The sequence below is a fragment of the Capsella rubella genome, unplaced genomic scaffold, assembly GCF_000375325.1.
Source record: "Capsella rubella cultivar Monte Gargano unplaced genomic scaffold, Caprub1_0 scaffold_5, whole genome shotgun sequence".
In the NCBI taxonomy this organism is placed as follows: Eukaryota; Viridiplantae; Streptophyta; class Magnoliopsida; order Brassicales; family Brassicaceae; genus Capsella; species Capsella rubella.
Genome location: NW_006238919.1, coordinates 6,344,432 through 6,356,801, shown reverse-complemented (window position 1 = coordinate 6,356,801; position 12,370 = coordinate 6,344,432). Strand labels below are relative to the sequence as shown.

The window sequence follows — 12,370 nt, the reverse complement described above, 5'->3', positions numbered from 1 at the left end:
TGATCTCTTTCTCTTATTCATGTGTTTATAGGTATATCCTAAGAACATGAAAACAAGCAAAACTCATTGATTCCAAAAGCGTCACTGCTTTTGTCGATGTTGGTCTCATTTTTATTCGCTTCCATGTTTTTTATCCTAATTTTTATGCCATGGGACCAAAATATAGGATCTACCTTGTGTAACTCCTAATCGTTTTAACTTTTAATGAAATATTTACATTTTTAGCCAGAAATAAACAAAAGGAACAACTGATATAATTTTTTTTTTTGGATGTGTTTTCTAAATTTAGGATTCCATTTGTTCCAGGAAGATTTTGTTGTCAACATCATATTAAACATAATAAATATTTGTTAAATGTATGGGTGTATGTGTAGGTTTTACAGCTTGTATGTTCTAGAACAAGTCCAAACAGTTTTTGACTATCCAACGAAACTTATCAAAGAACAAAACTAAACAAAATCATCAATTTACACGTTCTTTATAGCATTTTTTGTTTTGTTCTCTTCTTAATTTTTCTGTGTTTTTTTTATACACCAAGTTCTAAAACTGTTCTCATCTCTTGGCAAAAATTTATGAATACAACGACGGCCTATTTCAACGGTTGCATACCCGTAGTGTTCAACATCTCTTCTTATGGATTTTGGGAAAACCTAAACTCGCCAGATGTGATTTTCGAGTATTCATTGCCTCTCATGGAGCTTCAGATATTACTCATCTTCATATTCATCATCATGATTCACATCTTTCTTAGATGCATCGGGACTTCCCCGATTCCTTCGTATATGCTGGTACGTACATACCCTTTGCACATGTTAACGTGACAGTCAAGAAAGAGTAGCATTGAATGTAACTTGACAAGCACGTAAATGCTAATAAACTCATATTATGTTCAGGCTGGTATGATTCTAGGGCCTCAATTGTTCAATCTTAGGGAGATATCATCAGGGAAATTATCTTGGGATCCTGTATTGGATGGAAACGCGCCGTTAAGAGGCCTTTCGGTGTGTGGAAACATTATGCTTGCGTTTTTGATGACAGTTAAAATCAGTCGTCGGTTGGCATTTCACAATGGATCGTTACCTATTGTGATCGGGATCTTGACCTTCATCGTCCCATTCTTTGGTGGCTTGTGTGTGCGGAATCTCTACATGGGGAGTATAGACCCTTACTACTTACCGCATAAGAAAGTAATCGCCGAGCGCACTGTGATCATCTCAAGCCAATCCTCGATTCTCTTGCCCACCATAACCTATTTCCTGTCAGAACTCAAGATCCTTAACTCCGAGCTAGGTCGCCTTGTGTTGTCTGCATCCCTGATCAATGACATCTTGGGGTGTTTCGTCAGCATAGTAGCCTATCTTGGAGGAACGTACAAGAACGTCTCTCCAATGACAGCCTACCGTGACTTAATAGCGGTGATAGTTTTGATTCTTGTAGTCTTTTTCATTCTTAGACCGGTTGTAGAATGGATAGTAGAAAGCACACCAGAAGGTAAACCCGTGGCAGATGTGTATGTACATATTACTGTTTTGAGCGTAATTGGTTCAGCAGCATACTCTTCATTTTTCAATATGAAGTACCTTTTGGGACCATTCTTTATCGGTATTATCATACCTGAAGGTCCACCAATAGGATCCGCTTTGGAAGCAAAGTATGAGGCTCTTACAATGAACGTTCTTATACCGATCTCAATCGCATTCAGCACAATGAGATGCGACGTTATGAAGATCATCTACCAGTTTGATGACATCATATACAACATTTTCTTAATGGTTTTTACTGGCGTTTTGAAAATGGCGGCTTCCATGGTACCTTGCTTGTATTGCAAGGTACCATTCAAGGAGGCCATAGCTGCTTCCCTCCTGTTATGTACCAAAAGCTTCTCTGAAATCTTTCTTTACGAATCAACACTCGACGATTCGGTAAGATCCTATACACTATCCACAATCAATTTCGCTAAGATATTTACATATATTTATATAGTTTTTTATTTTGCAGTATATATCACAAGCAACATATACGTTCTTGATCATTTGTGCGCTTATAAACTCCGGAATTATCCCCACGGCCTTGGAAGGACTGTATGATCCGAAGCAGAAGTACATTGGTTACCAAAAGAGGAGCGTTATGAATCTAAAACCAAACTCAGATCTTAAGATTCTGACTTGTGTACACAAACCTGAGAACATCTCTATGGCCATTTCATTTCTCCAATTATTCCCCTCCACCATCATGGTCACAGTTCTCCACCTCGTGAAGCTAGTAGGCAAAATCGTCCCAGTCCTAATCTCGCATAACAAGAAAACAAAACAGCTAGTGAATAACTCATACATCCTAACCGCAAACCTTGCCTTCAGCCAGTTGGAGTCAGTGACCATGGCCATGTTCACTGCCCTCACGCACGAGAACCTTATGCACGATGAAATCTGCAAGCTCGCGTTGGAACAAGCCACGTCCATGATTATCATCCCGTCGGGGAGGAAATGGGCTATAGATGGGACGTTTGAGTCAGAGGACGAAGCCATGAGACGTTTAAATGAGTCGTTACTCAAGAACGCTCCTTGTTCTATCGGAATACTCATGGACCGTGGACAGTTCTCATGCAAAGGCACGAAAAGGTACCACATCAATGTTGGTTTGATCTTCATTGGAGGCAAAGACGACCGCGAGGCACTATCACTAGTAAAAAAGATGAAGCATAACCCTAGAGTCAAAGTCACTGTGATCCGACTCATCTCTAACCAAGAAATAGAAACGACTAATTGGGATTACATTCTTGACCACGAAGTCTTAGAGGAACTTATAAATACAGAAGCTAGTAACTGTATTGCATATACGGAGAGGATTGTGACCGGTGGTCCTGAAGTAGCCACCATGGTTAGGTTACTCTCCGAGGAGTATGATCTTATGGTGCTTGGAAGAGATCACGGCACGGCTACACCGGACTTTGATGGAGTCAAGGAGTGGATTGAACTCCCGGAGTTAGGTGTTATCGGAGATTTGCTAGCGGCTAAAGATCTTGACTCTAGGGTTTCTGTTTTGGTAGTTCAACAACAACAACAACAACAAATGTGAAAGTATATTAGAGGAGTGTTCATACATTTAATTATTCTTTTAATGAATTTTCACGTGTACAAAGCATAATTAATATTTTTCTAATCATGTATCTTGAGAATTACAAGATTAATCTATGTTTTGCTTTACACATTTATATTTTGTTATTTTGAATGTTAATTAATTGTTTTAGTTACAAAAATTTGTATTCTATTTGTGACTTAAGGGAGAGAGACTGAAAAGAAGAGAGAAATGGAAAAATAAACATTTAAACTGTTTAGGTCAATTTTATTTTCTTACAAAAATTAATTTTGGTAATTTTTTTTTTGTTTTTATGCGCAATAATAAAAAAAAAACCTCTGCTGTTAATTTACAATGATTATTTACAATTTGTATGGGATGTTTGAGAACCCAAAATTAAGCGCAAGAACATAATTTTCTTAATTTTTGTTATGAAATACTTGATATCTATTTTTCTCATCATAAATTTGGAAGGAAAATTTTCAAAGTATTCACAAAAAAAAATTTATGTCAAGCTTTTCAAATAATTCACAAAAATTTTGTTATCTCAAGATAAAAAAAATTGAATATATACAACATCCAAGAACATTGTAATCATTACTTGTATCTCAAGAAAAGTATGTATTTCTAACATTACAAGGGATTCAGAACTATGTATATGTGTCTTTGCAGTTCCCAAAAGTCCTAATGAAGCCTTTGTCGCCATTTCCAGCTGATCCATCGATGTTTCTGTCCCAAGAAACACTTTTTTTAATTTTGTTAGCTTCTGATTTCTTAAAACCCTAAATCATCTGTTGTTGCTGTTGTATAACCAGTACAGAAGCTTGGCAATTAAGATCTTTTGAAGTCAAGAGATCTCCAATGACACCAAGTTCCTCGAACTCACTCCATTCTTCAAGCCCGTCCGTGAAAGGACTCTTTCTTCCTTTCTCTCTTCCAACGATGAACAGGTCGTACTCATTTGCAATAGACTTCAACAGTTCTGATGTCTGAGACGCGTCATTCACTACTTCCTCGGTGAAGATAAGGTCAGCACCGGCTAGAACGTTGCTCTTCACATCTCTGAGCAGTTCTAAATCGAGCATTCGATCCCAATCGGTGATTTGTTTGGCTTTCTGATCGGAAGAGATGAGAGAAACGACTGTGATGTTGATTCTTGAGTCACAAGCCATTCTTCTAGCGAGTGTTAAAGCTTCTCTATCGTCTTTACCTCCAAGGAAGAGCATACATACTTCGTAAGATGAGAAGTTTGCAGATGTTTCTTTGATTGTTCTTCGGCCATTATTGCTTCGGTAAACAAAGATTCCGACAGAACAAGGAGATAGGTCGAGGACACTCTTGTTCAGTTTCCGGATCATCTTGCTGTCTGAAACAATGGCTAAACCATTAGCAGACCAAGTCTGGTGAAATGGAAGGATGATGAGAGACGTTGTGTTGTTGAGAGCTAGCATACAAATGTCTCCGTGCATCATCTTAGGTATAGATAAAGCCGTGTACGTGCTAACGAAAACAGAGCCGAAAAAATCTTTCCGGAACTGTTCGAATGAGACAACGACGTTTTCAGAGTTATAAGACGTGTTCTCGCTTTTACGGGTTTGTAATCTGTGAGAGATGAGGACTGGATTGGCTTGTCCCACTAGTTCCATCAAGTGAAGAACGTAAGTAGCTACCGGGTTTTCTCTTGAGGGACAAGTAGCTTCAAGAAGATTGATCATTGGACGGATATCATCTGTTCTGTAGATACAAGATAGAATCCTAAGCTCGGAGTTTTGTTTCATGTGAAGCATGTTCCGTTTCTCGTATCCTGCGTACATCCTCGAAGGATCGTATATGCGTCTCAGTAGTGGAGGTATGATTGCGGAGTTCAGCAAGATGTAAAGAGATAAAACTGTAAATGTCATTGGCCTAAGATTCTGCAATGAAAATGCAAGTAAAGGTCTCAGTTAGAGAGTGAATTGAAATGTGTAAAAATATATTTTGAAGGAAAGAAGTTAATAGATTTACTTACCCCTCTTTGATAGCTATAACCGTATGCGCCAAACTCGAAAATGCCTTTGATTGACATAATAAGAGACAAAGCAATACAGTCATTTGCTGGCATACCGTATAAAAAGGCAGGGAGAGTGGTGAGAACAAATTTGACGACAAAGGAGACAAACACGATGATAGAAACACTCTTGATATCTATCCAAGACTGTAATATCGAAGTATCGATCTCTTCGGCTGAGGTAGCAACGAAGAATGGAAGGAATGTGCCGAAAACAACAGACTCGAACTTCTGAACGATTGCAGAGCCCAAAGGTGGACCGTGTGGAACAGCTAAGCCTAATATAAAAGGTCCTATGAAAATAGATTGTTTGCACCAGTCTGCAAGAATGGCTGATCCAAAGACAAGAATGATGATTGCGTATATATAGAACTTCTTTACGGGACGACCAGAAGGCGTTCTCTTGACAATGAAGAACATCAATGGCCTGAAAATGTATATGGCAAAACAGATAAAGGACACCACTGTGAGTGCACGCTTCAAAGGACGGTTTCCAACAACAACATCTCCGATGAAAACGGATCCAAGCCGAGTTTTCTCGTCCTTGAGTTCCTTTAAAAAGACTATAACCGCTGAGAGAATCGAGGAGCTGAAGTCACTGATCACTGCTGAAGACATGGCAAGACGGCCAAGCTCTGAATTCTGGAGCCCAAGCTCGAAAAGAAGGTTTCCAATGACAGGAAACGACGAAAGGCATTGGATCAAATAGATTAAGATGACTTCAAAGAAATCCAGACTTGGTTCTCCTTTTTTCGTCCCTACATCTCTTATGATGTAGTAGAAGATAAAGGCGCAAACCATTATCGAGAGTAACACCGAAGAAAGACCGATAGCTATAGCTTTTCTCCCTGTGCTGCGGATCAGACCCAAGTCCATTTTGACTCCCATCAAGAACCAAAACATCATGTAGGAACACGCACCCACGAGACCAAACATACTCTCTTTGTAGTCTTCTGACGAGAAGAAATTTCTAGCTGCTGTATTCTCCTTCAGAAATGACTTGCTTAGGAGAATCCCTGTCTGCAAAACAGACAGAATTAAACGAAGAAAACCCGAAAAATAACTTAAAACACAAACATATAGACTTTGGTCAAGTTTTGAGTCATTCAAATATCAAACATATGCAATGAAAAACTAAGGAAAGGGAAGATTTGAAGATTCAAGGATTGAGTCAAGTTCTTACAAGCATATGGGAGGTGAAACGAATCATGCCGAGACGCTTGAGGAAGAAATGGAAGAATTGCCAGAGAACGGTAACAATGAGGAAAATAATATGAACATGTGGAAACATGTAATTCCAGAACTCAATGTTCGCCTTAGGATCATCGAGCTTCGGGGATGGCCACAGCCCGGTCGAGCTCGGGTTAATAGGCAAAACACCGCAGATCATGTTTGCATCTCTCCATGTATCTCTCAGGTACAAGTTCCTATCATCTCCAAACTCCATTGAACAAAACTTTTTTTTAACAAGAACAATGATGATAGAAACAAGATGATTATGAATTGTAAAAAAATCGAATGAAGAGCTATATCTGTTCTAAAAGAAGGTTTAGGTAACAGAATTGGAGAGAAGCAGTGAAACAAACAAAACATCTGGGTTTTGTCATAAAAAGACAACAACTCTCTAAAAATAGTCAATCCTGTGGCAAATAGAGACGGCGACATAGTTTTTACAGGTTTCTGGTTCTGTTAGTTTTTTAACAGCTTGTTAAGTGTTAATTTGATCATTCTCATCACTTTAACAGACAAATGAATACAATATAATTTCAAGGAAATATAATAATTTGAAGATCATAGTTAATATTCAGATTCCAAAATTAACTTAGAATATAGCAAAAATACAAAATGCAGCAAAGATCTACAAGAAAAACTTAAAACTTCACAAACTGGCCTCTCTCTTTTCCCTTTCTCTATGTTCCTGCAACCTCAAAACACCAAACACAATGCAACGGTGTATCAGCGTCTACGTTTGCGACTAAACCTTAAACGAAAAACTACATTCAACAGCCAATATTCTTGTTGAGGATTCAGAATATGGGTTTAACTACCTATTTCCAGGTGAATTAAGAGAACACTAACGTCTCTTTCCATTTATGAAAAACATAGTTGCCTGATCATGGAGAATCAAGAAATACCTTGGCATGCAGTAGGAGTCTTGAATCATTGAAGGTTTAGTTGGCGACAACATTGATCTTAACTCGAGCAGTGACATCTGGGTGAAGTTTGAGTTCCGCAATGTACTCTCCGGTTTCACGGATTTCTGGGAGAGAGACAAGGCGTTTGTCTATGTCCCTGCAAAATCCAGTCACAGGGAAGCAGAGGAAACTAAATTAGGTTCTTCGTAGAACAGTAAAAACCAAATGCAGAATGATACAATGAAACCGCAAGAAAAAGCTTGCAAGTTTTTTTGTGTTATGTTACCTTTGAAGCTGTGATTTGATGATGTCAACGAGGTCCTGTGCTGTGACACTGCAGGAAAATTTAAAGTTAAAGTAGAGGCTATACATGATTCCCAAGACAATTAAAATCAGGATTTGCTTGAACAAGACTTACGATCCAAATATCAGTTTTCCTTTACCGCCTTTACGTTTAATCTTGAACGCCCCAACGGTTTGAAATACCATGGCTAGTTGTTGCGCCTCTTCTTTCACCTGCAAAGAGGTTCCACGCAAAGTGAAAAAACAACACACAAAATTCTCAGATTAAACTCAATAATTACATAATAGAGCTTTCTGGTGATCACTCAAACACCAAACTTAACATGATGAGCAAATAAAACAATCAACTTATTCATCTCAGATTACCCTTTGCTTTTCTGCCTCTATCCGTTCGTCTTCCATCTTCAATTCCCTGCAAACAATAACCAACACGAAAAACAGGAAATGCATCATCTCTTGTTGATCTTCCAACAGTATAGCAAACTCTCTCAAAAGACAAGGCCTTAGAAACCGGATAGTAAGATAGACTTCGCTATGCGAATGGATGTTGGAAAGCTGAAGTGACTTAAGAGTTAAGATTACTTGAGCAGAAGTGGAGTCATAAGCTGAGCCTTTCCAGTGGGCAAAAGAAAGTTTCTGAAAAATCCGGCTTTCACGTCCAGTAATTGCCCTTGCTTTCCCAAGTCTGTCACGTCCTCTTTCAAGACCACCTTAAAGAAACAAAACCAAGATTACCAATTGTGTTTCATTCACTCCACTTCTTCACACATAAACAAAGCTTCAACCCAATATCTCATTACTATCTCTAAGCTAAATTGGTAATACAAAGTTGTCTTCATTGAAACTCAAATCACCATTTCCTCGCATTCCAATTTCATAACAGAACATTCAGATGATCTACATTTGAATGAACAACTGAGCTAACTTCTATAATTTTGATTCTATACACTAAACATGAACAAAGACTGTCTTTTTTGCATTAAGCCCATAAATTAAGCTCCTTTAAGTTTTGCTTTCACCTCCATCAAAATTCTCAGAACCCACAAGCTCAAATCAAAAAGTAACTAAAACCCAAATCGAATTCTTCAAGGAAACTCATGAAAGGTAATAACTTTATACCGTTCGAAGTTTCTTTGCTTTCTTCTGGGAAACAACTTCAAAATTGAACCTACGCTCTGATACTTTTAGGGTTTCATTTGCGACGTTACTGAAGCTGTGACCCCAACAAGGCGAGGAGCTCCATGAGAGAGACAAAGCTGTTGATGAAGCCATTGCCAAAAGCTGATTTCAGTTCCGAGCAGAGATAAGAGCGCAGTGTAGTGTTATCTTCTTCTTATCAGCTTTCGTGTGCTTTTGCTCCGTATCAAGGTGAAGTGATGAATATTTTTCTTATGTTTCCAGTTTGACCCCTTAATTATTCTTCTTTTTCGTTTTCTTCCTTCAAGTTTATAAAGGATAGATTTTGTACCCAACATTGGCTAAATAATTTTGAAAGACTAGAGAGATGTAGCCATGTAGGCCTCTTTAGTATCAAAAAGTTCAAAATTTGGGGCTTGTTACAGTATGACACAAGTGTAGATGTAAACTGCTAAAAGTATCTCTGGATTTTGATTTACAATGTTTGTATGATGATTGTACATATATACAACATATCTATTCGATTTCAGAGTGGACATAATCTCTAAACACAAAGTTCTTCTCTTGTTCATGTAAAGCATATGCAGAAGCAGCTGAAATCAGGGATAAACCAGCCAGAATCAGCCGAATTTGAACATCAGAAGGAACACCAGCTGTGGCGGCCCAGAAAACCGTCGCGCCAACAAGAAACTTCTTGAGGACTTGGAAACCGTTGTAAGCTCCTTTGCATGAGGAACAGACTTGTGTATGCTGCTCAAATCTATCCAGCATCTGTTTGTTCAAATTACCGCATTTTCAGTCATGTGTGATTGTATATATAGAGATCAAATAATGTTAGGACGCATGATTGATGGCTCACCTGGCGTTTTGTTAAGACAGTGGAAGGGAGAGGTTGGTTAGACTTGTTTGAGCCGAACCATTCAGGCTGACTCTTGCCATGCCGTCTGAGCCAGTTTCTGAAGGCTAGAACGAAACGGTCAGCTTGAGTTGGAGTGAATGTGAGCTTTGTGTACTGTTTGTTCACGTCGTAGTCCGGTGACTCCATTGCTTTAGAGAGGAATACTTTCTCTTGCCCCTGAAGTACAATCATGTCTCCGTCGTAGACTAAGTTTGAAGTCCAGTGTTCATACCATCTTGGTACAACCTAACAAGGAGCAGTGTCAGAAGCAAACTTATGCAGGTAAAATCGGAATAAGAGACGGAATACAAATTTGTTTTACCTGCCACCAAGCAGGTCCTGGTACAGAGAATTGGAAGAAGTTACGGGCGCTGCAAACAATGGAGCGGGTTTTTCCAGGAGCCATTGGTATATTGAATGAGCAAATCCAAATTACCCACTTTTGATTACCGACGATTGGTAGCTTTGCATCTAGCTCAATCCTATAGACAAACGTACACAGCCGCATTAAGTATGAAATTGTCACCTAGCTATTTATTATGAATTTTTGAGGAAACTCAAGACTCACTTGTTCATAGAATAGCAAGGAGCAACAAACTTTGCAGTTATCCTTGGCTTGTCATCATTGGCACCTTGGAAACCCCAAGGCCCACTTGACTCCATTTTGAACGGCAATGGTTTAGCTCTGTCTCTTCTTCCGGTAACCTGTTTACAACACGAAATCATCAGCTAAGGATAAATTTCCTTAGCAAAAACTAAAACACATTGGGAGCTTTGAACAAGAAAAACACCTTGTGATGAGCAAAATCTATATGGGAAGGATCAGATACATTTTCCATGAGGGTATCATATCCATAGAAAAGATCCCTTTGAATTGTCACCGTTGAAAATTCCGGTTTATCAAAATCATCTGGCAACCTAAAACAATATAGATCAAAGCATTTACTTTATCATAAGTCTGGCAATAAAACCAATACGCTATGTTCAAGGTAATAAGATAAATAGTTTCGCTTGTTACCTAGGGGGTTCAATTGAATTAGCTCTGTCCCAGCCATTTTCATCAGGCCACACAAAGAGAAGACCTTGAGACACCATTGTCGGAAACTTAATAGCGCAAGCTCTCGGCGATTTTACAGCACGAGCTTCAGGACCAGAAGAAGCAGCCTGAGGAATCCTAGTACAAGATCCACACCCACTAAAGGACCATCCATGATACGAACATTGCAAATGTCCATTCTCATCCAACCTCCCTTCCTACATAAACCACAATGCGTCAACACATTACACATCTACTTCTACATATCATGCAAAGGTCCTGAAACTATTAAAGCTCAAAACTTCTGTTACCACTTATAGAAAGCTTCAAACTTAGCAAAAGTCTACACATAACAGTTCTGATGCTGATCCTAATATTATATTCTAAACTTGTTCTGAAGCTGACCTAAGTTTAAAATACTTTACAATAAACAATCATATCCAATACTTTATTCTTCTAATCCAAATCACTACACCAAATTAAACCACTTGTTCCAAGAGAGTGAGAGATTACAGATAGAGGAGCGAGCCGGTGAGGGCAGAGGTCATCAAAGGCAGTCCATTTCTGATCATTCCGATCAAACCAGAGGACAAGGTCTCGACCCAAGAGCTGAAACGGGGTTGGCACATTCGGATCCAAATCCTCAACCAAAGAAACTGGATACCAATGATCTCTCCACTTGAACTCAGACCCTTCCTCTTCCTTCTCTCCACCGAACTCTTCTTCGATCCACTTCTCCTCCGCCGGATCCGAAGTGGGTATAGACGGCGGCGCCGCCACGCGTAATGGGTTGTTGAAAAGTTTCGACCTTGATGGAGAAAACGAGACCTTGAATGGAGATTTTGCGGAATTGGGAGATAAAAAGGGAATCTTTTTGGATTGGGATTTGGTGATTGTTGCAGAAGTAGAAGAGAGTAAAACTACTGACATTTCTCTAACTTGTATTAGAGATTTTGATATTGTTTGTTTACTCGTTTTGATGAATCTATATGAAGCTTCTGAAATAAGCGAGAAGAATGAAGAGGAAGAAGAAGAAGAGCTTGCGTGCAAGTATGCAATAATGTCGCGTGGCTATCGATACCATTTGTTTTGTAACGAGAAACTGTGAACAAATGGGTTTAACACGTGGAGAATTTTGGCACATTGCAAAATAAGAACGTTGATCGTTCAATGGCACATAGATTTTGGCATCTACAATTTTGTTTGCAATGAAAAATACCAAAAAATCAACTAAATTTACATTTTTTGTTTTAGAGTACATTAAAATCTATATATGATCTATTTTGCTTTATAAAAAAAAACTATAATCTATATCAATCTATAATTATTTTTTCAATTATTATATAAGATTTTATTAAATTTAGGAAATCCCTACTATAGTAAAAGAGAAGTACAAAAGTACTTCCGGGTCGGGTTAAAAACAGAAAAATAACCCGAAATTAAAATGATCGATACTTAATTTTTGGACTAAAATTTGGATATGGACATTAACTATTAAAAAAAAATCAATTACTAAAAATTCCCCTTATTTAGGAAACTATAATAATGATACATGCATATTTTAGAAATCTAAATTAATTGTGTATAATTAAATATAAATGGTGAATAACAATTGCACATTTTAAGGTAATTACGTTTCTCATCACCTAAAAAAGATCTTAATATTTAGATAATATTCTAATTACCAAATAAGTTTGTAATCTTTGATATAATGGTTAATCATTTGGAAATATGATTAA

General features: G+C 38.1%; 4 protein-coding genes across 5 annotated transcripts; 1 reads left to right on the top strand and 3 right to left on the bottom strand.

Annotated features, from left to right (window-relative positions):
• Positions 1–572: 572 nt before the first annotated feature.
• On the top strand, positions 573–3,075 carry LOC17884830 (cation/H(+) antiporter 12). Its single transcript, XM_006292224.1, has 3 exons — positions 573–788; positions 894–1,922; positions 1,999–3,075. The coding sequence occupies exons 1-3, from the start codon at positions 573–575 to the stop codon at positions 3,073–3,075; spliced, it is 2,322 nt and encodes a 773-aa protein (XP_006292286.1).
• Positions 3,076–3,685: 610 nt separating this feature from the next.
• LOC17887253 (cation/H(+) antiporter 4) lies at positions 3,686–6,569 on the bottom strand. Its single transcript, XM_006292650.2, has 3 exons — positions 6,306–6,569; positions 5,084–6,142; positions 3,686–4,988 (listed from the first exon to the last, which is right to left on the bottom strand). The coding sequence occupies exons 1-3, from the start codon at positions 6,567–6,569 to the stop codon at positions 3,858–3,860; spliced, it is 2,454 nt and encodes an 817-aa protein (XP_006292712.1). The 3' UTR covers positions 3,686–3,857.
• Positions 6,570–6,859: 290 nt separating this feature from the next.
• Positions 6,860–8,907, bottom strand: LOC17885538 (50S ribosomal protein L9, chloroplastic). Of its 2 annotated transcripts, none has more exons than XM_006291813.2 (7): positions 8,680–8,907; positions 8,143–8,270; positions 7,927–7,972; positions 7,676–7,773; positions 7,544–7,591; positions 7,258–7,414; positions 6,860–7,047 (listed from the first exon to the last, which is right to left on the bottom strand). In XM_006291813.2, the coding sequence occupies exons 1-6, from the start codon at positions 8,830–8,832 to the stop codon at positions 7,294–7,296; spliced, it is 594 nt and encodes a 197-aa protein (XP_006291875.1). In that variant the 5' UTR covers positions 8,833–8,907; the 3' UTR covers positions 6,860–7,047; positions 7,258–7,293. The 2 variants fall into 2 exon arrangements, with proteins under 2 accessions (XP_006291875.1, XP_006291876.1); XM_006291814.2 differs by having other exon boundaries at positions 6,860–7,040.
• A 228-nt stretch (positions 8,908–9,135) lies between these two features.
• Positions 9,136–11,691, bottom strand: LOC17886611 (pheophorbide a oxygenase, chloroplastic). The gene is made up of 7 exons (XM_006290808.2): positions 11,145–11,691; positions 10,614–10,849; positions 10,387–10,513; positions 10,164–10,300; positions 9,918–10,077; positions 9,557–9,841; positions 9,136–9,468 (listed from the first exon to the last, which is right to left on the bottom strand). Exons 1-7 carry the CDS (start codon positions 11,559–11,561, stop codon positions 9,214–9,216), a joined length of 1,617 nt encoding a protein of 538 aa, XP_006290870.1. The 5' UTR covers positions 11,562–11,691; the 3' UTR covers positions 9,136–9,213.
• Positions 11,692–12,370: the final 679 nt, after the last annotated feature.

What these genes read in the sequence shown, in the direction of transcription:
- LOC17884830 (XM_006292224.1), top strand. Translation starts at nt 573, where the DNA reads ATGAATACAACGACGGCCTATTTCAACGGTTGCATACCCGTAGTGTTC. An exon ending in CGATTCCTTCGTATATGCTG is followed by an intron (nt 789 to 893) that starts GTACGTACATAC and finishes TATTATGTTCAG; the next exon opens with GCTGGTATGATTCTAGGGCC. An exon ending in AATCAACACTCGACGATTCG is followed by an intron (nt 1,923 to 1,998) that starts GTAAGATCCTAT and finishes TTTATTTTGCAG; the next exon opens with TATATATCACAAGCAACATA.
- LOC17887253 (XM_006292650.2), bottom strand. Translation starts at nt 6,569, where the DNA reads ATGGAGTTTGGAGATGATAGGAACTTGTACCTGAGAGATACATGGAGA. An exon ending in GTTTCACCTCCCATATGCTT is followed by an intron (nt 6,143 to 6,305) that starts GTAAGAACTTGA and finishes TCTGTTTTGCAG; the next exon opens with ACAGGGATTCTCCTAAGCAA. An exon ending in GTTATAGCTATCAAAGAGGG is followed by an intron (nt 4,989 to 5,083) that starts GTAAGTAAATCT and finishes TTTTCATTGCAG; the next exon opens with AATCTTAGGCCAATGACATT.
- LOC17885538 (XM_006291813.2), bottom strand. Translation starts at nt 8,832, where the DNA reads ATGGCTTCATCAACAGCTTTGTCTCTCTCATGGAGCTCCTCGCCTTGT. An exon ending in AAGCAAAGAAACTTCGAACG is followed by an intron (nt 8,271 to 8,679) that starts GTATAAAGTTAT and finishes TGTTTCTTTAAG; the next exon opens with GTGGTCTTGAAAGAGGACGT. An exon ending in TAGAGGCAGAAAAGCAAAGG is followed by an intron (nt 7,774 to 7,926) that starts GTAATCTGAGAT and finishes ACCTCTTTGCAG; the next exon opens with GTGAAAGAAGAGGCGCAACA.
- LOC17886611 (XM_006290808.2), bottom strand. Translation starts at nt 11,561, where the DNA reads ATGTCAGTAGTTTTACTCTCTTCTACTTCTGCAACAATCACCAAATCC. An exon ending in CAGGACCTGCTTGGTGGCAG is followed by an intron (nt 9,842 to 9,917) that starts GTAAAACAAATT and finishes GCTCCTTGTTAG; the next exon opens with GTTGTACCAAGATGGTATGA. An exon ending in CTGTCTTAACAAAACGCCAG is followed by an intron (nt 9,469 to 9,556) that starts GTGAGCCATCAA and finishes TTGAACAAACAG; the next exon opens with ATGCTGGATAGATTTGAGCA.